This window comes from Rattus norvegicus, chromosome 9, assembly GCF_021556685.1.
Source record: "Rattus norvegicus strain SHRSP/BbbUtx chromosome 9, alternate assembly SHRSP_T2T, whole genome shotgun sequence".
Taxonomy (NCBI): Eukaryota; Metazoa; Chordata; class Mammalia; order Rodentia; family Muridae; genus Rattus; species Rattus norvegicus.
This window is the reverse complement of record NC_141542.1, coordinates 24,497,231-24,523,871: the sequence shown is the minus strand read 5'-3', so window position 1 is coordinate 24,523,871 and position 26,641 is coordinate 24,497,231. Positions and strand designations below refer to the sequence as shown.

The window sequence follows — 26,641 nt, the reverse complement described above, 5'->3', positions numbered from 1 at the left end:
CAGTGGTTGCTCTTCTTATTGGCAACTGGTTTGCATCACAAGAGTTTTCCACATCCTTACCAATATTAGAAGTTTGGTGACAGAAGCAGCTTGAGAAACAGTAAAATTATTGTGGTGTTGTCTTTCTGGAGGACATTAAAATTTACATGGTTTGCATATCGCTTTTTTTTCTTAGCATTTAGTCCTGCTTTAGCGCTGTTCAAATGTGGCCATGCAGCCAGCATCCCTTTGCTCCAGGCTCTCAGCACCCCATTCCTGTCACTGATCTGATGCATACTTGATCCCAGAGATGGACAGCAGAGGGATTTGACACACAGCATCCACTCTGCTCCACTGCTTTGCTTTTTGTAAATTCTTTACAATGGCTATTTCTTGATTTATTATTCCTACGAACATGACTTGGCTTGATATTTTGAGATAGGATCTTATTAGGCAGCCCAGGCTGGCCTTGATTTCCCAATTCTCTGGCCTTAGTCTTCCACCATTCCCTGATTCTCAGTTTGTTACTAGAGGTAGTTATATGGCCCCATTTCCAAATCAAATGTTCTTCTGGCTTTATTACTCTGCCCTTTTCACAGACTTTTATTAATTATGCAAAGTAGATGGTATTTAATGTTTAAATACTAGATATATTAACTCATCAGTCCCCAAGACAACTCTGTGAATTAAACACTCATTATCATCCTCACTGTGCAGATAAGGGAATTGAGTCACACAAGGTAAAATAACTTCTCCACAGTTGAACATCTAAAGAGTGTGAGAGCCAAGCTTTGAGTCCAACTACAAAGTAGATCGGCCTATAATGGGGTGGCCTGTGGTGCTGTATATTCAAATGCTAAATTCTGTACCCTAAGGTCTGGTTGCTTCAAACAAGGAGACCCTCATGTATACCAGATTTTTTTTGCCTCCTAAGTTATCCCTGATTGGTTAATAAAATCCCTACAACATGGGCTTGGAAGAAGAGAGGGGACAGAGCAAAGTTGTCCTTGGCTTGGGGGCTCAGGCAGGGTCCACGAGGAGAGGGAAAGGACATGGAGGAGAAGGAAGGAGACACCACCCCATAGGGTAGTTGGATCATGAGTGTATTGCCATGAGGGCCACTTTGTTAGAACAGGCGTGGCCCAGGCAGAGCGTGGCAAGCAATACCTCAGTGTTACTGACAGGGAAGCAGAAAAAATAGCACAGAAGGTTGATGTCTGCCCAGTTCTAGTACTTTAAAGCTTATTATAAATCTAAAAGTTTTGTGTCTTTTTTTTTGGGAACGAAATGATCTACGGTCTGGTAGAAACCCCCTTATAATATTTACTGTAGCAATGGCCACTCAATTATTGTGGTATTTTAAATATAACACACATTGAATTTTACAATTCATATGCAAGGCTTTGTATATTTCCATGTGACTGTACACCTGAGGTCATGTGTAGGTATAGAGACATAACATGGCAGAAATACCTAGAACATTTTAAGGTCAACCCACCGACCAAATGAAAGCCACAGGCTATACAGACTATGATGGATGAGGAGAAGGCTTAGTGCTCTCTGGAGTCCCCTTCCCTAGTCTTGGGATAAGACTTCCAGTAAGCCAAGACCATATTCCTCTTCCATTTCTCAAGGAGCCAGGGGTAGACCCAGATATATGATTTATTGCCTGCAGGGTTTTTTTTTCTGCAAGCGCTGCCCTGTTTGAGGACTTGTCAAGGGTAAGCACTGTCAGAGGAAGGCCAGCATATGAATTCTGTATAACTCTGCTCTGACACCATGTAGCACAATCCTATCAAGTACTGGAAGCCTTGCTGGAAAGATTAATCAAACTCTAGGATCAAAAGGAAGCAACCCGAGGGCCACATGGCTGTAAATCAAGTCTGAAACCATAGCCCAGTATGGAAGTTCAGCCTTGGATCTTATGTCAAACAGCGTTAGCATCCAAAAGAAACACAAAATTGAAATGGCAAGGTGACGGGTAATGACCCCATGGAAAGGATATCTAAGTCATGTGGAAAGATTCCAGTGCAAAGACATCTAGCAAAGATACTGAAAGAGTGTACCCCAAAACGGGGAGCCCCATCTCTCGCTCTGATCGTGGGCTGGGGTGCCCCCAGGAATCACGAGTAGCCATTCTTGATGTAACTGCAAGAGGTAGCTTTTATTAAGGGGATCCCGGGTCTTAGCGGGATCCCGGGTCGATCCGTGTCTCACACAGGAGAGAGAGGAATCGACCCCGAGCCTCCAATCTGGGGGGTTTATATAGGGGAGGTTAGGGGCATTCGCAGGGTTACACATGATTGGTCACTTCAAATGGTGCACAGTTACTTTCGGCACGAAATTACATCAGCAAGGAGTATGTGCTCTCTAGCAGCTCGGCAGGCAGGTAGGGTGGCTCATCTCACTCAGGGGGGTGAAGGAAGGGGAGGGGGTGGCTACTGATGGTCAATGTCCTTGGGGCTGGTAGCTGGTCCGGCAAGTCCTATCTCTGTCTCTCCCTCAGGCACGTCCGGCCCTGCACATCCGGACTCTGACAATGAGTAACCTTTTTAAAACTCTAGTTCTACATTCCCTTCTCCTTTTTTGTTAATAGTTCTAATCTTAGAACTTCATGGAGAACTCAGCTTCATCTAGCATAACAGCTTGGTATTGTTGTCTTAACATGAGGATTCTAATCTGGACACTATCTAAGCCTATACACCAAGGTCATGACTAGCTTTTAGAACTTCTAAGCTTATACAGACTGTGATCCCTGAGGCACGGTCCCAAGAAGTATTAAGAGTACTAACATATGCAGTGTTACATCATTTGTAATGGAAATCAAGCCTATCCCACACCTATCTTGATAGAACCCAGGACAAACATGACTGAATTTCCCTCTAGGTCCCAGCTCTCAGCCCCAACAGCTAGTACACGACTGGTGAGGGCTGAGAATTGACAGCTGTCAGGGTGGTCAGCAGCACCAGGTATGGTCCTTTCCAGCGAGGCTCAAGTGTCTGGGTTCAGTGTAGCTGCAGTCTCCGACCTGGAACTGATGGGATGTCTCAGGGGTCTCCGGGGCATAGGCTGCTGTCAGCTGTGAGCAGATTTCTTTCTGTATCACCTGTAGGTCTTTTAGCCTGGCACACAAATCATTATTACTATGGCACTATGACGTGTTGGTTCAGTAACATCATCTAATACAGTCAGGGGGGCTGAGGCCTCATATAAGATCTCAAAGGGGGTAAGGCTGAATCTGGAAGGGGTATTTCTTGCTCTGAAGAGAGCAAGAGGGAAGGAGTGTCACCCAGGCTGTGCCAGTCTCCATGGTTAATTTAATTTGGTCAGGGTCTCTTTTAGAGTTGTATTTATTTACTCTACCTGTCCTGAACTTTGAGGTCTGTAGATACAATGTAATTTCCAATCGACCTCTAAATACTTGGCCACACCCTGGCTTACCTTGGCAACGAAAATAGGACTGTTGTCTGACCAGATTACCTTGGGTACTCCAGACTGGGGGAAGATTTCTTCCAGTATCTTCTTGATGACTATCGAGGCCATCTCTTGCAGTTGTTGGCTTCACCAGGGCATCCAAGAGATGGTAAAGGCATCTGAAGTGCTGATGTGCTGGGGGTAGAAGTTCAGCCATCCCAGATGACATCGTGTTGTCCACCATGGCAGCACCCACTTGTCTCTGACCTTCATTCATGAAGAGAACTGTTCCCGTTTGTGGACAAGGTCCTCGGCTTTCAGCAGGGGTCAATCAGCCAGTTGCAGAGGTCTTTCCTCCACCCATGGGCTTCTGTCAGTGCTTGACACTCGTGCTGTGGTGGCTCCAGGTCTGGATTGGGCAGCAAGGTGACCAGATTGTCCCCAACCATTGGAGAACCTAGTCCATGGCAGCTGACCAGTGGTCCCGTCTTTTGGGACACTCTATTTAAAGGCAAAACATCAGCCACTCTATCACAGTTTAAGTCCTGGATTGGGTGATAATTGCCAGTGCCCGGCTGGCAGGAACGGTGTGTTCCAAGCAGAACAGCGCTAAGCCACACACCTCCCAGCATCAGGTACTGGTCCACTGAGACAGGTCTTAAGCTCCACATTCACAGTCTGTAGATATGCATACACATGGCCTCACCCAGCGATTTCAGCCCACGCAAGCCAATTTGGAGAGCAATTTTCTCATGAGTAGGGATAGGGGCAGTCAGGGATGACCATGAATTAGTGGGTGGGTTACCCGGCCCACCCCAAGGTCCACTGTTCTTCGGGCAGTCCATAAGTATTGTTCGTTGCCAGTAGCCCCTTGCACTCAAGGTTTTTGGATATTGGCACACTGGGGGGCATAGGAGCACAGAGCATTGGGTCCCTCTCCAGCACTCTAGGACCAAGAAGCTCTCCAGTGGCCCCTCTTGTTCTTTCTTGGGCAGTCCCTGCCACAGTGTCCTTTTTCTTTGCATTAGGCACACTGATCTTTAGCCAGGAATTCTCTTCTATTGCCAGGTACTATCTTCCTAGGTTCCCTAACTACTGTGGCCAGTATATGTTCCTCTCTCATCTTTTATCTCTCTTTAGCTCTCTAACTTCTTCTTCTTTTTGTCTCTTTTCTTCCCTAGCTTCCTACTCTTTTTATCCTCTTTCTTTCTTTTTTTCAATCTCTCTGTCTGCACCTTCTTCTACAGCTATTTTTCTCTGCAACTTATAATAACTCTCTCAGTGACTTAGCTTAACCCTTCAAGTTTCTGTAACTTTCTTTTCATATCCTTTCCTTATCTTAGCCAGATTGGTGGGGCATTTTCCAGCCCCTCAGAGACCCACCCTTGGAGCCTGGCGGCAGACATGGAGCACTCCCTACCTTCAGGCGTCTGAAGAGAGCACGCAGAAGTGAGGGCCTTCTATCCGTGTCTGGAACATTTTTTCTGGCCTCTAGTAGGATCCCGTCTTTCCTCAGTGGTAAAGAAAACCTGTAACAGTTATTAACAAGCATGAAGAGGGCAAACAGCATTTAGTCACACAGCTAAACCAGGAGGCCTTCTTGGACAAAAAGCCATTGTACAAATAAGCACAAGCTTTGTCTATGAAACGGAAAGGTGAGCAGAGAGGCAGCAGATCTGCTATCGACTATCTCTCTAGACTTAGATTTTTCCCTCAAGGAGTATAACCAAAGGATGGAGAGATGGTTAGAACCTGGGTGCTAGATGACAGGTGGCTGACAAAAGAATCGTAACCAATTCACCTGGGGCTATCAGGACCTCAGTAGCAGCCCTTTACCAAACTGTCTCACTGGGTTTAAAGGCCCATGGAAAAGAAAACATTAATCCTGACCTTGGCCACCGCCCGATAAGGCAGGCTCCCTTAAAGAACTTCTCTAAATGAGCGCTCTCCTACTATGAGCAAATGTCAGAAATTCCTTTCTTGTTCTTGTTTTCCTTATAGTCCTCTCCCACCTCGCTCTCAGCCTTTTCAGATAGTTCCTCCTGTAGCATTTCTAACACAGCCTGTCTCTCTCTCTCTCTCTCTTTTTTTTTTTTTTTGATAGCCTGTTGACAGCATTTCTGATCTTTTAGGCAGCTACACACTAAGTGTCAAAACGGCTGAAACTCTGCCTTTAAGATTCCTTACTCCCAAGCAAAATTTAAATCTTTCTCTAGCTTATCTCAGCTGGCTGCGAGCACAAGCACAGAGAAAACACTGTTTTAAAAATTAACTTTGGCTATCAACCAACACACCGCCACTAGAGCAGGGTCCATAAGATTAAGTTTCTTACTCACTAAGCATTAAGGGGACCAAGTAAAACTCTTCGACGAACAAAGCAAAACATGATTTCAAACACAGTCGTCAGTCCAAGATTTTAAACACAGTCAGATCTTTTTGACTGTCAGTTGCCGGGTCCTCCCTGCAAAATTCAGCTCGTGTAACGGTCTCATGCGTCCCAGAACCTGCGCGATTGGGGCGTCCCCCTGTGCACTTTCTACAAAGGAAAAAGAAAAAAAAAAGACTATTCGGAGTAGGAATCCTTCATCTACTCACAGGCGCCTATTCGGGGTGGGGAACCTTCTTCCACCCGTGCACAGGGCAGGAATCCTCCTTCTGCCCAGACAGTGCACTCTCAAGCTAGCTTTCTACTGGGTGGGAATCCTTCTTCCACCCGTGCACAGGGCAGGAATCCTCCTTCTGCCCAGACAGTGCACTCTCAAGCTAGCTTTCTACAGGGTGGGAATCCTTCTTCCACCCGTGCACAGGGCAGGAATCCTCCTTCTGCCCAGACAGTGCACCCTCAAGCTAGCTTTCTACGGGGTGGGAATCCTTCTTCCACCCGTGCACAGGGCAGGAATCCTTCATCTGCCCAGACAGTGCACCAAGACCTTAAACTGGTACTGAAAAACACAGACTACAAGACTTAATTCACACAAACTCACACACAGCAGCCGCTTTCCAGCACTCACATTAACGTACCTCCAAGTGGCATTCGGGGTTCCGGGGGGGGTGGGGGTCACGCTCAGATCCCGGACGAGCCCCCAAATGAAAGATCATACCCCAAAACGGGGAGCCCCGTCTCTCACTCCGATCGTGGGCTAGGGTGCCCCCAGGAATCACGAGTAGCCATTCTTGTTGTAACAGCAAGAGGTAGCTTTATTAAACGAGACCCCAAGTCTTAGCGGGATCCCGGGTCGACACGTATCTCACACAGGAGAGAGAGGAATCGACCCCGAGCCTCCAAACTCGGGGGTTTATATAGGGGAGGTTAGGGGCATTCGCAGGGTTACACATGATGGTCAATTCAAATGGTGCACAGTTACTTTCGGCACGAAATTACATCAGCAAGGAGTATGTGCTCTCTAGCAGCTCGGCAGGCAGGTAGGGTAGCTCATCTCACTAAGGGGGGTGAAGGAAGGGGAGGGGGTGGCTATAGATGGTCAATGTCCTTGGGGCTGATAGCTGGTTTGGCAAGTCCTATCTCTGGCTCTCCCTCAGGCATATCTGGCCCTGAACATCCGGACTCTGACAATGAGTAACCTTTTTAAAACTCTAGTTCTACAATACATGTCCATGAAGCTTTCACCAAGAATCCCCATTCTGTGTTCTAAAATACTATATATATACACACACACAGTGAATCCTAATTTATGGTCAGCTATGGGTATTGATTCTCTGGGAACCTGACTTTGAGATAGAGATAGATGTATAAATGTGTTTGACAAGTGCTCTTGGTGACCATGGCTGTGACAAAGAGGAGAGAAGAGGATAGGGTGGAGAGCACTCTGGCTCTAATGCAGTCACAAGAGTATGTAGGCAGCCCTGTGTGGGGCTCAGGAGCTGGCCTGACACTGAAGTCTTAGCCTGCACTGGAACAAGCAGGAGGCCCCGCCTTAAAGTCCCCATTGGCTAAGGACGAGGTCCTGATCAGAAACTAGTTACCACATTGTAACCACATAGCCATCCCTTCTCCAATATCATTCTTCCTGAATTTCCAAGTCCAATCATGAGGATATTTGGGGCTCCACTCTGATCTTTTACTCAGAGCAAACATAGAAATCAGGCCGATGGGCAGGGAGTGGAATGGCCTAAGGTTAGGCTAAACCTCAATTTTAATGGGTCCATAAGATCAGGAGGGAGTCCATTTGGCATTGTCATCTGTGGCTTCTGTGTCCTTATCCCGGGTATGCTGACTCTGTGATACGATGCCACCTCAACTCACATATGTCAGGGTGAAAATCATGTATGACTTTTCTGGGAAGAACTCTGCCTTTTCCTACCATCTGGAGTTATACAACATCACTATGCAAAGCTCAGAAGAGAGGGGTGGAGATTGTGGAGGCCTTAGATGTTGAGGATCTTTTCTGATTAAGGCACATATTTTTTCCTGTATAATTTTTCCCTTGCTCTTTCCCTAATGATGGTTGACTTCATTCCTGGCCTGAAGTAAACTGGATTCTAAGGTTTGGATTAGGGAAGCCCCTCTTTTTGAGATGATAGGCCCAGCAAGGGATTCCACTGCATACAGGTTCCTATTCCCAAGGAAGTTGTTGCTGCAGAATCACAGCATGGGGGCAGCAGCACATGATGTCTCCCTGCTTTCTCTCCTGCACTTGCTGCAAGTGTAATAAGGCTGTTTGTTTGTTTGTTTGTTTTTTATTGGAAATTCCTACAAAGCTGGTCAGAATTAATACATGCCTTTAATACCAGCACCCACAAGGTATTTTTGTTTTTGCTTTTGTTTTTGTTTTATTTCATTTCATTATTTCTGTAATTGTTGTTAGGATTCTTATTGTTTTCTTTGGTAATTCCCTCTAGCTATTCACTCTGTACCTAGAATGTGAAGCCCATGCTCTGCATGGTCCTATTATTCATGTTAAGAATTTTATTCTTACCACCAACACCACAGATGATCACATTATTTACTTTCAAATCAGGAAAACAGGCATAAAGAAGAGAGCTATGTTGTTTGGTCTCAGGTAACCAGCCAATCAGGAGTGTAGGATGGCTTCCCATTGTTTTGGGTTAGGTAAGCTTCTGTTATTGAGATGAAAGGCCTCTGTTGAAACCTCCAGTTGAGTAACAGAGAGCCTGGAAAGACTGAAAGAGTGGTTGCACCTTGAAGGTGAAGGCTGGCCCTTCAGTGCCTCTGCAGCCTGAGGCAGAGTTATTTTGGGAACACAAGAGCACTTGGCCAGAGATCATAGAGGACTGCATTTTGCTTGAGCCCTGAGACCTGGATGAGCAGAGACCTCCACAGTCCTGATAAAGGGAAGCAGAGCCACATAGATGTGAGGGAACAATGGATCTTTGAACTGCATGTTCTCCACCTCATTTATCTTTGCTGTGTACATAGTATATGTAAATGACAAGGGCATCCTACTTTATCACATCTAGTCACTCTATCTGTTAAAGCATGTGCAAATGTAAACACAGTAGAGTTAGTTCAGCAATACATTGTATCCCATTTTGTTAAAGAACTTTATTTTATTTCTATTTATATATTTTTTCTTTTTCACTTTACGTTCTGCTCACTGACTACTGATACCTAATTACTCTCCCACAATCCTTCCCCAATTCTTCTGGCACAGTCTTCTCTGAGTGTATGAGGGCCAACTGTCTCACTGCCTCCCTTCTTTTACCAAAGCCTTTTCTGGTTGCATTGGTGAGGATGCTGGTTTTGAGTGCCTTGGACTTGGCTTTCTTCATGCTCCAATTTGCTGGCTTTGAGAAGTTTGTGAAGAAATGTCTGTGAACTTGGTCCTTCATCCAGATGGTACACAAGAGGCAATGGTTTTGTTAATATTTTTGAGAGTATATTTCAATCAAACCTATCCTACTAATATCCTAACAATAACAAAGGTAATGGGAGGCTACACATCTATTCCCTTAGTTTTCAGTTCTTCTCAGAGCAGCAGTGTAGAAGCCCACAAAGCTGGCAAAGTGAAGTGAGGTCACGCAGGGGTCCTAAGAGCACAGTCCTACTTTCTTAGAGTAACTCCTAGGGATTTACCATATCCATACACCCGTAGCTCCATATGCACTGGACCCCAGGGAAGTGCTCAACATTCATTGCTTTTGCCACGCAGTTTGCCACAAATGTTAGAAATCTGAAAAGTTCAGGAAAATTGAAGGTGTGAATAAGTCCCAGTGACTGGAGTAAGCTCAAACAGTCTGCGAAAACAAAGAACTGATTGAGCATCCAAGAGACAAGACGCTCACCAGGACCATAGTTGTATCCCAGTAAGAAAATTTGAATAATAAGTCTTCAGGTGAAAAGATAAATTAGGAGGTCCTAGACCTAAAAGTTTTATCCTCTGCCCTCAGGGTTGCAGCCATTCTTTCAGACTTTCCTGGCCCTGGGTCACAGGATCAGAGTTCTCACCTGGAAGCAGGGTTATCTGGAAGGCGCATAATACATATCCACAGACTCCTCTTTGGGTACAAACTGACAGGCAACTTCATGTCTTAAAGTCATTCTCTCTCTCTCTCTCTCTCTCTCTCTCTCTCTCTCTCTCTCTCTCTCTCTCTCTCTCTCTCAGCTTGAGGCTGCACACACACTGCATTCTTTTGTGCACTCCGATTTTTTTATTGCAGTTTTCTTTTCTCAAACTCCCACAATCATGCACACGTCTGTTCATTACCCTTTCATTCTCACACACACTCTTCATACACACCTCGTACATATCTCACACACACCACATGCACTCTCCTGTCATGCACACACACAATCTTCATACACACCTCACACATATCTCACACACACAGCACATGCACTCTCCTGTCACTCACACACAGTCTTCATGCACACCTCATACATATCTCACACACAGCACATGCACTCTCCTGTCACGCACACACACAATCTTCGTAAACACCTCATACATATCTCACACATACCACATGCACTCTCCTGTCATGCACACACACAATCTTCACACACACCTCACATATATCTCACACACAGCACATGCACTCTCCTGTCACGCACAAACACAGGCTTCACACACACCTCACATTCTCTCCTCACTCATTCTCACATGCTCTCCTCATGCTCTCTCCCTGGCTCTCACATTTGTTCTCAGACTCGCTCCCTCATTAGCTCCCTCATTCACTATCACATTCTCTCTCCACTCACTCTTCACATGCTCTTCTCATGCTCTCTCATTCACTCTCACATTTGTTCTTACATTTGCTCTGTCATTTACTCTCTCATTCACTCCCTCATGCTCTCTCTCATTTACTCTTCACATGTTCTGTAGCCTTTCTCTTGCCCCAGTCCTTTATTAATAATCCAAAAGCGGGTAGAAAAAAGAGATTTATAATCATTGCCAAATCAGATGCAAAGAATGACTACATCCCACCAAGACCTAAGAATTACAACTGTTCCCCAAAGTTTCAGGCTTCCCCTATACCCAGGCCTGTGGCCAATATAATAATAATTGTAAACTTATCATTATTTAAACTTTAATTCTTTACTTTTATACTTCAGAGTCCAAAGCTCTGAGGTCAGCAAATTGCATTTTCCTGTGACACTCTAATGATAAATGACATAGGCAAAACTGCCAGGCAGTGGCTAGAAAGAATCAAGGTAACCCTTAGCACACTAATTCCACTAGCGTTCTGTTCCTTGCACACAAATACTCTCATAAGGGTTCCAGTAGTTAGACTTAGTTTACTAGTATATTATTTTATATATTCTATACTTCCTTAACCAGTCTATAATATTATGTAAAACTTACTTCCTAACTTCAATAACTTTTTCCTTTCTTAGGGTCCCAATGTTGGCTCTAATTCATTTTCTCTTATTTTCTTCAAGCTGTCTTTGCAAGTAAAACCCTAATCTAGAACTACAATTCTGCAGTTATTACATTTTTTTCCAAGATGAGAATACACAGTATCCACCAGGGCCACTAGGGCTGTGCTGTGCTGTGCCCCTATGCATCAATTTCCAATTGTCTAAGAATCATAACATCAACGAACATCTAGTTTCACAGAATTCACCAGAGCAGAAGGAGAAAGAAGTAGGAAAGTCAGATATAATACAATAATTGTGCACACCAAGGCCAACTGATAAGCAGTCACACACAAATGAATATATACAGCCGTTGTCCAGGGCTAAGGTTTGGAGAAATGGAAACAACCAGTTTTTACAAAAAGCTACTGCGGGCTACTAAGATGTCTCCATTGTATGTTGTCCCCAGCATTAGCCAGAACTCAGACAACAAAGGGAGGTCAAAAGGATACAGATTGGAAAGGAAGAAGTCAAAATATCACTGTTGCAGAGGATAGGGTAGTATACATGGGACACCCCAAAAGTTACAACAGAGAACTCCTAAGCCTGATAAACAACTTCAGCAAAGTGGTTGGGTACAGAATTAATTCAAACAAATCAGTAGCCTTCCTCTACACAAAAGATAAACAAGCTGAGAAAGAAATTAGGGAAATGACACCTTTCATAACAGTCCCAAATCATATAAAAATACCTCAGTGTGACTTTTATCAAACAAGTGAAAGATCTGTGTGACAAGAACTTCATGATATGAAGAAAGAAATTGAAGAAGATCTCAGAAAATGGAAAGATCTCCCATGCTCGTGGGTTGGCAGTATGAAGATAGTAAAAATGGCCATTTTCCCAAAGTGACCTACAGTTGCAATGCAATCTCCATCAAAATTCAATTCCAATTCTTCATAGGGTTAGACAGAACAATTTGCAAATTCATTTGGAATAACAAGTAACGCAGGATAACTAAAACTATCCTCAACAATAAAAGGACTTCCCTGGGAATCACCATCCCTGAACTCAACCAGTTTACAGAGCATTAGTGATAAAACTGTATGGTATTGGTACAGAGACAGGAAGATAGACCAGTGGAATAGAACTGCAGACCCAGAAATGAACCGGCACACCTATGGTCCCTTGATTTTTGACAAAGGAGACAAAAGCATCCAGTGGAAAAAGGATAGCATTTTTAGCAAAGGGTGCTGGTTCAAATGGAGGTCAACATATGGAGGAGTACAAATCAACCCCTTCTTATTGCCCTGTGTAAAGCTTAAGTCCAGGTGGATCAAGGACCTCTACATCAAACCAGATCACTCAAACTAATAGAAGCAAAAGCGGGGAAGAATCTTGAACACATGGACACTGGAAAAAATTTCCTGAACAAAACACGAATGGCTTATGCTCTAAGATCAAGAATAGACAAATGGGACCTCATGAAGCTACAAAGCTTCTGTAAGGCAAAGGACACTGTGGTTAGGACAAAACAGCAGCCAACAGATTGGGAATAGACCTTTACTAATCCTACAACTGATATAGGGCTAATATCCAAAATATACAAGAAGTCATGAAGTTGGACTGCAGGGAGACTAATAACCCTATTAAAAATTGCAGTTCAGAGCTAAACAAAGAATTCATAGCTGAGGAATATGGAGTGACTGAGAAGGACCAAAAGAAATGTTCAACATCTTTAGTTATAAGGGAAATGTAAATCAAACAACCCTGAGATTCCACCTCACACCAGTCTGAATGCCTAAGATAAAACACTCATGCCACAGAAGATACTTGCAGGGATGTGAGAAATAGGAACACTCCTCCATTGTCGGTGAGATTGCAGACTGCTACAACCATTCTGGATATCAGTCTGGAGGTTCCTCAGAAAATTAGACATTGCACTAGCTGAGGACCCAGCTATACCTCTCTTGCACATATACCCAAAAGATGCTCCAACATACAACAGGGCACATGCTCCACCATGTTCATAGCAGCCTTATTTATAATAGTCAGAAAATGAAAAGATCCCAGATGCCCTTCAACAGAGGAATGGAAACAGAAAGTGTGGTACATCTACACAATGGAGTACTACAGAGATATCAAAAACAATGACTTCATGAAATTCATAGGCAAAGAGAACGAACTAAAACATATCATCCTGAGTGAGTTAACCCAATGACAGAAACACACACATGGTATGCACTCACTGATAAGTGGATATTAGCCCAAATGCTCAAATTCTCCAAGATTCACAGACCAAATGAAATTCAGGAAGGATGACCAAAATGCTGATTCTTCACTCCTTCCTTTAAAGGAGAAGAAGAATCCCTATTGACGTGATAGGGATGCAAAGTTTAAAACAGAGCCTAGAGGAATGTCCATTCAAGAGTCTACCCCACATGTGGCCTATACATATACAGCCTTCAAAGTAGATAAGGTGGATGAAGCTAAGAAGTGCAGGCTGATAGGAACTGGATATAGATGTCTCCTGAGAGGCACAGCCAGAGCATGTCAAATACAGTGGCGAATGCTAGCAGCAAACCATTGAACTGAGAACTGGACCTCAGTTGGAGGAATTACAGAAAGATTGAAAGAGCTGAAGGGACTTGCAACCCCATAAGAACAACCATGCCTGCCAAGCAGAGTTCCCAGAGACTAAACCACTACCCAATCACTATACAGGGACTGTGCCATGGACTCATCTGCATGTGTATCAGAGGATGGTCTTCTTGGGCACAAATGGAATGAACAGCCCTTGGTCCTGCCTAGGCTGGGAAAGTGGATGGCTGGTGAAGGTAATACTTTTATAGCAGAGGTGGAGGGCGATGGTATTCAGACTTATTTCTGGAAAACAAGGAAGGAATAACATTTGAATTCAAAATGAAAAATACCCAATTAAAATTCAACAACAACAAAATGGTATTTTGAGCTTCGAATCAAAAAAGCCACAGTCAGGAAACAGAGAATTGTATGCCTATGGTTTTCTTCAAATATGCTCAGGGCCCAGGTAGGTTCTGGGTCCAGGCTGGACCAAGCAGGTTCCTGCCACTGACTGCTCTTCTATTACTGTTTCCAGAGGCACCATGCAGATTAATATTGGGCCAGAGATGTGGGCAGAGCTGGTCAGAAGTGGCTTTCTTTCCTGTGGTCTCAGGATTATCTGCATTCCTGGGTGTTCAGCATTTTCTGCCCCGGGATTTGGGTGCAGGATTCCCGATGGCTTTAAACTCCCTTATACCATGTTTATATGTCCTGGGAGGTGTTACAGAAAAATTAATGTTTATCCTATTAATTTGGTCAAAACTCTCATCGACAGAGTATAATTTACAGGTAACTATATATTTGACAGCAAGCATACACAGTGGGTAATGTATGCATGATGAAGTTGAAATTCAGAGTTGGAAACACAGTGCACAGTGACTGTATAAATGCCTGTGAATCTCAGTCTGACTGGGAAGTGATTTGATGCCCAGTCCCCATGAGAATTCAGAGATCCATCCCTCCCTGATAGCTGTGGGACTTCAGATGTTGACACTAATGATCAATAAAGAAGGTTCCTAAGAGTGAAGAGTTTAAGATTACTCCTTTATTGACCAGAATACATCCAATTTACTTGATAGTAACCAGATGCAGGTAGTCAATATATACAGTCTATATCCTTATCAAAATAGAAAAGCAAATGAACAAAACAACAACAACAGATAAATAATAAATCTTCAAATGAATAGAAGGAAAACCAAATAACCAAAACAATTAAAAATTAACCAAACTTGAAATAGAAGAATTGCGCTAAGCATTCTTTTGCTGCTCCTTTTGCAGAATAGACTTATAGCCTGTGGCTTGCCTTGGAGACATAGTAGACAAGCAGTTAGTGATGGTAACAATCTTTTCGAGAGGAGTGGAAGTAGGTCTGTTTTGTTGGAGTGGGGGTATTAAGGAAAAAGCCTACCAATACTGAGTATAAATGATATTACAGACTTTGTCACAAAGTCTTTCCAATGTTGTGAACTGATCTCCATGAAACTCTTCTGGATGACCCATCAGGACAAGTACAAATTTACACATGCACAGTCTTTCTGGATGACCAGCAGCTCTTGATTGATGTGCATCAGCACTTCTCTGAGTCCCTCAAAAAGTGCACATTTGTTGGAGAGGCTGAGGTGAAAGTACGGCCTATTCAATCCACAGAAGTTAAACTAAAGGAGGAAAATGCAGTCCACAATTGCTATGGACACTACAGATGAGACACAATAGTGGTGTATTTGCTGTGCACACTTAGTTCTCCTCCTGTAGCTCTTCTCTCCAAGGGAGATCTTATCCTGGTCTGTGTCATGTTCGAGTTTCTGCTGGAGAATTTCAGACCTAGCAGAGCAAGGGAATAAAGATTTATTGAGTGGTTGTCAATTCAGCTCTCCCTCTTACATCAGCTCTATTCAGTTGGACAATCCAGCATGACTTGTCAGCTGAGGTCAGTCCCTGCATCCCCAAGTGACATAGAGTACCTGCGCTTGGATTTATATCTCAGCTTTTAACACTGCTGGAATTTGAACTGTGGACTATGCACTGTGCTGGGATTAAGAGAAAAATGAGCATTTTTTCCCACTGGTCCAGGTATATGACATTGAATAATAACATTGTAGCTATGTCTGAATCTGAGTTCAAGAGAGGTATGAGCAACGTAGAATACCATGTGGATTCCTTCTGGAGAACATGCCCAGAATTGAGGTGAAATTTCTGATTATGTTAGCACTGAAGGAACCCGTCTAGTTTCCATTTGTAACCACTGAGTCTGCAAATACACAGAGAAGCCATCTCTCTTCAAATTCATGCTCACTGCATAGATCCTGTAATCACTGAGAATGTGCTCCATGTAAATCTTCCCAGCGTACACATGGACATTAAAGGTGATTATGATGTAGAAACAGAACAGCACCCCTGTAAGTCTATGGCTAGTGTAAGGCAATTTGTGAGAGGACAGAAGAGAAAATGTCCTCAGATCTTTCCGGAGAGATCACAGGAAGAAAGGAGTAGAACATAGCAAGAAATCCAGAGGATCATATATATTGTTTCATGGGCAAAATTCACATGAACTGTACCAGAACTATACTCTAAGTAGCTCTTTAGCTGCCTGAGGCTGAAATCCATGTAGGTGGTCATTCACCCAAAACGGGTACTTATATAGGGAAAGGATATTCAAATGGCTTCTTCCAGCCTGTGTTCCTACCTGAACATTAATGCTTAATGTAAAGATTCCCCAGGATTCGCTGGAGGCATAAAAACAAATGTTGACTGGGATATGTACATAGTGGCCAGAGCCTATAGACAGCTCAGTCAGTGATGTGCTGTCCTCCCATAAACCGTCATAGACTCAGGGTTCTTTCCCCATTAACAATCTGGCTTAGCAAGTCCCAAAGGCTGTGTAGAGCTGTCTTGTTGCTCAGCAAAGGATCATATATTGGTGGTGGACTAGACTCTTGTTCTTGTTCACTCTTTCAGACTTTCCCCAAAGTGTGCAACTTCTTCTAGTCGGAACTGTCTTTACCATAGCCTGAGTGACTTCATGCCCAAAGCTAGAATCATAGGAAATCTCCATAACCAGGATCCAAATCAACAAATTTTCTCCCCGTAATGTGATTGTTCCACAGATAATTTGAATAAGTAAGTAAACGCTTGCATGGATTATCTCACACTGAATCAGAATCTATGGAAGGGCTCCATCGTATGTACACTTTTACTCCTTGGCTGATGGACGTCTGGATAGATTCTCCTTCAAGGTTACTCTGGGACCACTACAACACTGATGCTCCCTAGTTGCAATGGCAATACCTACTCCTTGTTGTGGAATCACTGGGTTAACTAAAACTTCTGTTCCACTTTCTGAACATGGCTTCTCATAGGGCTACCTGTTCTTACACTGTCAGACCCATTTGAAGCTCATCATTTCTCCTAAACCATTGAGGCTGAAATTAACTGAGAGAAAATGATGTTGATCGACAGCACTTGCAGAATGCTACACAGATAACATAGAGGAGCGCTTTGGATTATCTGTGCACCTAAAGGGGTTCCTGAAACTGCCCTGTTCTTGCACCACAGCATAGCTATGGGACTTTTTCTGGATGACGATACAATTCCAAGCAACTCAAATTCTCAATGAATAAAATCCAAGCCAAACTCCATGGGGAAGTTGTAGTGTGCCAAGGTAGCTCGAAAGAAATGGTAGCAGGCAATGTGGAAAGCAACCGTGGAGAAGACACAGTGAGTGACATAACCTTCCAGTGGGCTTTCACAATTCACAAAGAACAGAGAAGCAGAATAAACTCATGGATTTTTCTAGAGAAGCCTTGCCCTTACCTCCCAGTACTCCATTCCTTTGATGTGCTCCAAAGGATTTCAATGCAGATCAGTAGTTTTGCCCCTAATCACTTGAAAATCTAACTTTACAGGTGTTTTTGTGTCCTCTTTTTGGGGGTTGCATTTCTAAAGGATTTTATTGTCCTGCTTCTACACCATAACAAAAAGGGACCTGCAAGCTCTAGGCCTGTACCATTTGTTACCCCTGTGAAACATGACTCACTTGAACATATTTCCACTCCTCCCCCAGACTTCACAAGATAATTCATTCTGAAAATTTTGGAAACAATAAATTAGTAATTTAAGTGTCCTTTTGCTGTACAGAGCTAGATGGAGATGCCAAATGACTGGGCAGCTCTATTTCATGTTTCATGGATGTAAAGTGAACGCTTAGAGTACTTTTCTCATGAAACTTGGAAATAGAGGGAAACATACGTTCACTACTGCAAACACACACACACACACACACACATATACCCACACACACACCACACACACACACACACACAAACACACACACAAACACAGACACACAGATACACACTTGCATGCACAAATGAAAACTTTGCTCTTATGCAGCACATTTCCTGTTGAGTGAGGAATTAGTGGGAACAATGCTGTGTACAAGTCTCTTAGACACAAGTAAGATGTGCTGCCCTGGCCTGTACTCATTTCCACTTCAGGAAACCTTTCTATGCAGATACTTGCTGGTCCGACAAGTAAGTTACATGTTCTGCACAGATAGCCTAAACAACACAACATCAAATCCCCAAGAGAGATTTCTAGGAAAAGACTCCATCAAGCTCTATGCTGACTCATCATAGGCCCCTCACTAAAACTACTCTGTTTCCTTCATAGAAGACTTTGGAAGCACCAGAGGAGACAGTGACTCATGGTCAGTTCCCAGGAACATTTGATCACATTAGAGTTCCTGTGGTATAAAAACAACCTCAATGTCAGTCAGAAAAAGGCTAAATAAATAACATACAGTGAATTTTCTGAAATGCAGCACTGTGTACAATATTGAGAGGGAATCTATCCTGAAAGAATGCAGTGCCCATGATATAGTCAGCAAAGCAATGTCAGCAGAGGGTTGCACTCTAGGATTCCATGCAATATCATGGTGAAGCCAATAAGACAATCCAGAATCTTCCCGGGGGATAACTCTGTTCAGGTAAAGTGAAGAAATCTAATCCTTATTTTTAAAATAGCTGAATGGTTTAAGAATGTGTTGAGACAAATAAGAGAGGGGGCTCATCTTGGAACTGGACGAATGATGCAAAGACTGCTGGCCAGCACAAAACAGGAAGCTTCATGTTTGTTGAGAGACCTAGGCTTAAAGGACTAAGTTAGATAATGACTGGACAAAACTGCACGTCATGAACTGGCCTCCCCGCATGCTCCCTAAGATGCAGGTCAGCACAGCAATGCAACTTTCTTGGTGAGAATTGGGGGTACATATGGATAACTTTGTTCTTGAAGTCTCAAGTCTCTCATACCAACCCTCAGCCTTTGAGAAACCTTTTCCACATCCTTGCTCTTCTAAACAGCTTCAGGTTCTAAGGCCCAGTTATGAACTCTCCAGGAGCACTCAAATAAGACAGGACTGACATGCTGATACACAGGCTCTGTAGTTACCCAAGATCTATGAAGCATGAAGTCACCATCTTCATATACAGGGACATGAGGGGAGGAAGAACAAAAGCCACCACAAATGACAATGAGAACCATTTCTTTGGCATTTCCACCAGGCTCTCCTCCTTGAAAACTACTTACTTCCTGAGTCTCACACGATCCCTGTAAAGAAAATGGGCTCTGGGCTTTTGCTTCATCCCTCAAAGCCCTGCTCTAGTCTAAAGAGGGGCTCCCACATAGCACCCTCCATCCATAATGGCATGTAGTGCTCTGCTGTGTGATCAACCTATCTCCCTTAATGAAGTGCAGATTCTCGAGGAGCAGGAGCATTTGCTTTCCAAACATGCAGTTTCTTGAAAAGGGGCTATCTCCACAGAAAGCCTTGTAAACCATCACATGAATGAACACTTGGATGAGACCTAGGTCAGGACATGGATCAGTCAATAGACAGTTACATTGGTTTGTCTATGTTTATGGTAAGACCTGAGGACAACCTGACCCTGAGGCCTAACCCTACCTGCTGTTGCGTGGCACTGGGGTCACAGATGTTCATTCCGGCCTCTTCACAGAGCCTTTTTGTCTCCACAGAGAATGCTGGCAGTTCAGTCTGCTCCACCAGCAGTTCTCTCTTCTCATTCAGCAAAATCTGTATATTGTTCTTCAATTGAGCTTGTTCACGCAGGAGCTGGGAGTGCCTGATGCTGAACCACAAACAAAAAATGGTAAATCCCAGCCAGCTTCTATTTGCCTGTCACTCCTACAAGTCCAATCATCCCTTCAAGGGTCCTCATCCTCAGAAATCCCCAGAATAGAGCCACACTATGCAAGTTAGCACCAATTAGAGGAGGTCAAATCCAGAATCCACATTCCACATGAAGCAAAGTACTTCTGAAAATCCTGACACTAAGACGGTTTATATAAATCAAGGAAGAAGAGATGGTCCATAAGGGAGCTCGTATGTCCATGGTATGGTGAAACCATCTTCACGTTGTGGGGAAAGCCTCTCTGAGGGGTAGTTGAAGACCCAATAGATATAGACTCTTTCCATGTGTTTCTCATGGATCACAGATCTTTAAATCTCCTGTCAGAGTCCTAGAGATTCAGAGTTGATTGATATTCCCATCATGGTGCAAACCTTTTCAATCTAGAGGAACTTTAACGGGGAAAATAACAATTGGAGGGTCTTCTACACCCTTCACATGTAGGACAACTGAGTCCAAGAGCTACAAATCTAAGACCCTTGCCAGGAGGCAGCCTTCTTGTTAAGAGTCAAACACCATGGAACCAGAGCCCTGACTTTTGTTAAAGTCATACAGGACAGAAGCATTCCCTGCCTAGTGCTGGGTTCTCATCTCTGTCAGCGACTCACTGGTAGGAACTGTTCACTTGTATGAGCTCCTTGTACCTCTCCATGGCATCACTTATTGAGTTGGTCATCATTTGCATAGCCATCATTCTCGTCTCATGTTCAGATTGAAGGACTGGCAATTCGACATGCAGCCTGGATTAGGTCATGGCCAAAGGAACAAATAATGTTTTGAACTCACGATTTCAGAATTAGGTGAAATGTAAATAAAAATATATAATAAAAAATTTCAAATTCAAGGAATAGTGGAAGGGAAGAAAATGGCAAACTCAAAAACCAGACCAAAACCCAACAGTGAGACTCAATCCACAGAAAATATTTCTATGTAAATAAGCAAACATTTGTTTTGAAATAAGGACTCCTTGGAATCCTGAGAGATATGGTTCTGCAAAGACTCACTATATAGGAGGGGGCAGAGCCGGAGAGCTCCCTGTTTGGGAATAACAACTGTCAAGACCACAGTGACCATTTCTAGGTCACAATAAACAATCCCTGGATAGTTAAAAAAATAAAAAAACTAAAGATCAAAGCAGGTGAAACAAATTAGGTAAAATCAGACTGTTCTCTCTATTACTTAAACTCAGTATGTTCCACATACTTGCTCCTTCAAAGTATTTGTACTGGTTAAGTTTATTATCCTGGGCACAGGACAACAGAGTCACAGTACCAGTTGGAGGGACCTGACCATCAAGAGCTGGCCAGGTAAGCATGATGGAATTCACTAGTTCAGGAAGAAGATTCCTCCAGTCTGTGCCACAGCTTTGGGCCCAAGAGAAAGCTGTGATGACATTTCTCTTGTTTTGAAAGCAGGTATACTCAATCCTTGGTTTCTATCGTTACATGAATTCCCAGAGGGCATAACTATGTTTGACAGGGAAGAGGATTTATAGCACCTCCTCCCCTCAGGAGAGTCCTGTGTGCCACCAAGGTATACAGAAGGAGCAAAGTGCTGTGTTGATCAGTGTGGGCCTCCATGTACTAATCACTATCATGACCTGCAAACTGTTGATCAAACAAATCCTCAGACCCCATCAAAGGTCCCAGACCTCCTGATCCAGAGTAAACCACCAACAAATACTGCCACATATATACACACCAACCCATATCCAAACACGTTTAGAATTCCAACTACATCCATGGAGGTGCCATAGAATCAGTGTATAATGAACAAATTCAGAGGAAAGAGTGATGACCTGCAGGCATTTCATTCACACACACAGTTGCAGCAAGTGTGACAAGGTCATTCTAGCTGTTGACAGAACCAATGCTAATCCAAGAGGCTCAGGGTCAAGTACAAAAGAGGTTGACCCTAAACACACAGCACCTAGCTCATCTCACAAGCAAATGCCTGCCAAATCTCCTTCAAATCCAGGATGAGAGGTGAAACTCTCTCGTGCTATGAGTAAATCTTGAGGTAGCAGAGAGAGAGCGCAAGACAGTGAACAGGTTACTGGGCATAATGACTACCTGTGGTCCCACTCATCATAGATATAAAGATCCAGGATTTGATAAAGTTCATCCCTCTCGAATTGACACTTCTGGATTTCAAATTTGAGTTCCTCCAGTTCCTTTAGACACTCCTCTTGCTTACTGATGACATTTTGGGATGATGCCTTCCTACCAAAACCTGTAAATAGATAAACCCAAGTGAATTTGCATATTTGAACCAATGGGCAGAATAGATCATTCTGAATCCGAAAAGGAGGTTGAGGAAGGGGAAATGGTAGAGACAGGGTGAATCCCTGAAAGAGCAGAAAAGCTTTCTTAAAGGTTGATTCTTAAGCTATGTCCCTGTTCCCAACCTCTAATGCCATACACGTGCCACACTCACTATTACACAACCCGTGGCACTGAAAGTTATAATATGACTGAGACATAAACATCTGCGACATTGTTATATCAGATGTGGTGCAGATAATCCTGGAGTTCATAATGACTTCATAATGTTTAGCACCATCAAGCTCTAACCAAGTGTGGTCCAGCCCAAAGTGTCTGAGAACTCAATTCATGACTAGGGGTGCATCCTTCCTTGTTCTCGCCATCAAGACTTATGTAACGTACAGTAATCTAGAGGATGAAGTGCTTCAACTCCCAAACATGGATGGTTACATTGTTAATCTCACAGTGCCTCCTCCTGCCAATCATTGACACTCATAGTTAAAAAGCTTCAAGAAAAGACACTGAAGTCTTACAACTTTATGGCTTTCTCTCAAATTAAAGATCAGGAACTCCTGACTCTTGGTTTGCCTTTGAAAAATCCCAAGGCTCCTGCTTGTAAGGCCTAGTCTTAGAAGGCACATCTCAAACCTACCTCCTTGAGGATGTTCCCCAACTCTGCCCAAGACTCACCAAGCCTTCCCAAGAATGATTTCCTCCTTCCTGTTTCACTAGAGAGGGGGTCAGCTTCCCTCTGACCTGGTGCGGTCTCTCCTTGATCAACACTTTCCTTCCGAAATAGCCTGAGCAGCTGGCGAAACATGCCTGCTTGTGAACCCTAAGGGAACTGAAGTAATATCCCAAAGGCAGTTGGTGTCACCACAACACTGGTGACATCACAGAAGATTCTAGGGATCTCTTAGATACAATAGAGTGTCCAGTGAACGGCTTACTGGTGATGTCACTGGAAAATACTATGGCCTACCTACTAACCAGCTCTCCCCACACTGATGAATTTCTGTGGGGACCCTTTCCTCCAGTCTCCCATGTGTCACTGGGAATACCATTTGGCAACCTCTATTTCAAAGCTAGATATGTCTCTCTGCTTCATTAGAAGTCAACAATGCTTTTGCTGCGGAGGGTTTCTTACAACCCTGAATTGGAGAACAGATTTTTCTTAGCACCCAAATCTCTAGGGACCAAGGAGGAGGGAGATTTTTCTTAAAAGTAAATCTACTACTCGAGACAATGCATGTGACATGTATTTCGATTTCTAAGCTTTTTCCCATTTTCTGGAGGCCAATATATTTCTTCTATACCTCTCAGTGTATAAAACCTGGAAATATTTGCTTACTGTGCAGTCCTTGAAAGCCGACCTTGTTTCCATTTACATATCCATGTATTTCACAAAATCAATGGTCTATAATCCTACTTTTTTTGCAATAAAAACTCCTTTTCCTTGGGAACATAGGGATCAACTACAGAGCATATATAAAACAATAAATTTCTGTCTGTTTTATATATTATGGAGGACATCCTCCCTTTCTCAAATATAACAAGACAATTAAATTGGACATCAGTGAGCAAATGTCAACCTGGACCTTGTGTTACTACATTGTAACTATATAACCATCACTTCTCCAATATCCTTCTCCGTGAATAGACAAGTCTAGGCATGAGAATATTGGGGACTACAACATGATCTTTTACTTGTAGCAAACATAAGAATCAGGAGGACGGGAAGGGAGTGGAATGGTCTGAGTTCAGGTTGAACCTCAATTTTAATGGGTCCATACGTTCAGGAGGGAGGCTATTTGGCATTGTGATATACGGATTCTGTCTTCTTATCATAGGTGTTATAATAATTCAACATGAATGTGTGCTATAATGCCAGCCCACCTCAGAGATGTAAGAGTGAAAATCATGTCTGACCTTTCTGGGAAGAACTCTCCCTTTTACTACCATCTGGAGTTATACAACATCACTATACAAAGCTCAGAAGAGAGGGGTGCAGATGTGCGGGCCTTAGAAGTTGAGGATCTTTTCTACTGATTAAGCCACTTGTTTTTCCTATGTTATTTTTCCCTTGCTCTTTTACTAATGGTGGCTGACTTCTTTCCTGGCCTGAGGTAAACTGGAGTCCAATCTTTTGGATTACCGAACCTTCTATTTTCGAGATGACAGTCCCACCAAGGGTCCTACTGCATACAGAAGGTATGAATAAGTCTCAGGGGCTGGAGTAAGTTAAAAACGTCTGTTACAACAAAGAACTGATTAAGAAAACAAGAGCCCAGTTCTCATCAAGATCACAGTTGTATGAGATTAAGAAAATGTGAATAGGGCATCGGGTGAAAGATAAATTAATTAGGAGGTCATAGGCCTAGAAGGGGTAGCCTTTGATCTCAGTGGCGCTGCCATTCTTTCTGCCATTCCTCGTTCTCTGCCACAGGACCAGAGACTTCCCCATACAAATGGCTGGCCTTGCCAAAGACCTGGCAGGGCTTCTCCCTGTAGAATAGGACATGTAGAGTCCTTGAGGACTCACCAAGCGGTCTCCTCCACACAGGTTCCTTGTTGTCAAAGGGAAATGTTCCTGCAGAATCCTGCCATGGCAGCAGGAATTTCAACCTGGCTGCTCTTGGTCCAATTCACTGGGTGCAGGCCTGAGGCCCAGGGGTATCTGGGGAAAGAAGCAGCACACACTACCTCACAGCTCTCTCTTTGTTGGATGCAACTGCTAGGACTGTGATAGGATTTTTGTTTCTTTGTGTGTTTATTAGAAATACCTACAAAGCTGATTAAAGTTGCAACATGCCTTCATACCCAGAGTGCAGAATGTTTTTACATCATTGTCGTTCCTGTTTTATGTTTGGATTTTGTTTTTTAATCCCCTCAGGAAATTTCCGTGTGCTTAGAATGTTAAGCACATGCTCAGGAGGGATCGATTATTCAAGTTAGGCAAAGCTTTTGTTCTCACCATCCACTCCACAGATGATGCCATTACTTACTTTGAAATAAGAAAACAGTCATAGAGAAGTAAATTAACCTGTAAGCTATCACAGAAGAAACACATCATGATTGTGGAGTGGCACCCCAGTATTTTGTATTTCCTAAGTTATTTTTATTTTAAACTTTTTTATTGGATTTTTTTTGGGTACATTTCATCTTTTTTAAATCCTTAAAGGTATCTTTTATTCCTCTCCTCCCATTTACAAGGTGGGATTTCACCTGTGATTGTTAGTCCAGATAGTTTGGTCAATGGCTTAGATATCACCTTGGCCTAGTTTCCTTGGCATAAGCTGTGTTAGAAGCAGACTCAAAGATTCAGGACCAACAAATAATGAATTCCACTACATCTGGATACCTAGACTCACAGCCAGGAAGGGACTGGATTTCCATTCACTATTTAAACAAAAGATGCAGTTCATTAACATGTAAAAAAATTTCTCATGTATATTAAAGTGTTTACCATGATCATACAGTTTTTCTTTCTTTTTTTTTTTTTTTTTTTTTTTTTGGAGCTGGGGACCGAACCCAGGGCCTTGCGGTTGCTAGGCAAATGCTCTACAGCTGAGCCAAATCCCCAACCCGATCATACAGTTTTTCAAATACCTGGCATTCATCTTTTTCCAAATCCTAAAATTTCTTTCTTATTCACAGTTTCTTTTTCTGAATATTTCTTAGTATTATTATCATTATTTAAAATTTTAGTTTTTTAAATATATATACATTTTTTATTCAAAACTTATTCCGTTTTGCAGCTTTTGGTCCTTAAGCCCCCCTGCCGTGCCCTCTCCCATATGTATGGTCCCCCAATCCACGCCACTTAGAAACCCCTTCCCGGACAATCCCCTGCACTGAGGGTCCCACCTTGTTAAGAACAAGGGCTTCCACTTCCACAGGTGCCCCAACAAGGCTATTCTCTCCTACATATGCAGTTGGACCCCTGGGTCAGTCCATGTATAGTCTTTTGCTAGTGGTTTATTTGGTTGGCATTGCTGTTCATATGGGGTTGCAAGCCCTTCAGCTCTTTGAATCCTTCCTCTAATTCCCATAAAGGGCGTCCTGTTCTCAGTTCAGTAGTTTACTGCCAGCACTGACCTCTTTATTTGTCATGCTCTGGATGTGTCTCTCAGGGGAGATGTATATCCGGTCCCTTTCAGTAAGCACTTTTTAGCTTCATCAATCTTACCTAGTTTTGGTGGCTGTATATATATGGGCCACATGTGGGGCAGGCTCTGAATGGCTTTTCCTTCGGTCTCTGCTTTAGATTTGGCCTCCTGTGGATATTTTTGTTCCCCATTTTAAGAAGGAGTGGGAGCATCTGCACTTTGGTCATCCTTCTTCTTGAGTTTTCTGAGATCTGTAGATTGCATCTTGGGTAATTTGAGGTTTTGGTCAATATCCACTTATCAATGAGTGCA

General features: G+C 43.2%; 1 protein-coding gene across 2 annotated transcripts; it reads right to left on the bottom strand.

The window, feature by feature from the left end:
- Positions 1 to 14,773: 14,773 nt before the first annotated feature.
- LOC148003566 (disks large homolog 5-like) lies at positions 14,774 to 23,098 on the bottom strand. 2 transcript variants are annotated; one of them, XM_087568726.1, is made up of 5 exons: positions 22,911 to 23,066; positions 22,029 to 22,188; positions 20,565 to 20,696; positions 19,713 to 19,896; positions 14,774 to 15,571 (listed from the first exon to the last, which is right to left on the bottom strand). In XM_087568726.1, exons 1-5 carry the CDS (start codon positions 23,038 to 23,040, stop codon positions 15,566 to 15,568), a joined length of 612 nt encoding a protein of 203 aa, XP_087424852.1. In that variant the 5' UTR covers positions 23,041 to 23,066; the 3' UTR covers positions 14,774 to 15,565. The 2 variants fall into 2 exon arrangements, with proteins under 2 accessions (XP_087424852.1, XP_087424853.1); XM_087568727.1 differs by lacking the exon at positions 20,565 to 20,696 and having other exon boundaries at positions 22,911 to 23,098.
- Positions 23,099 to 26,641: the final 3,543 nt, after the last annotated feature.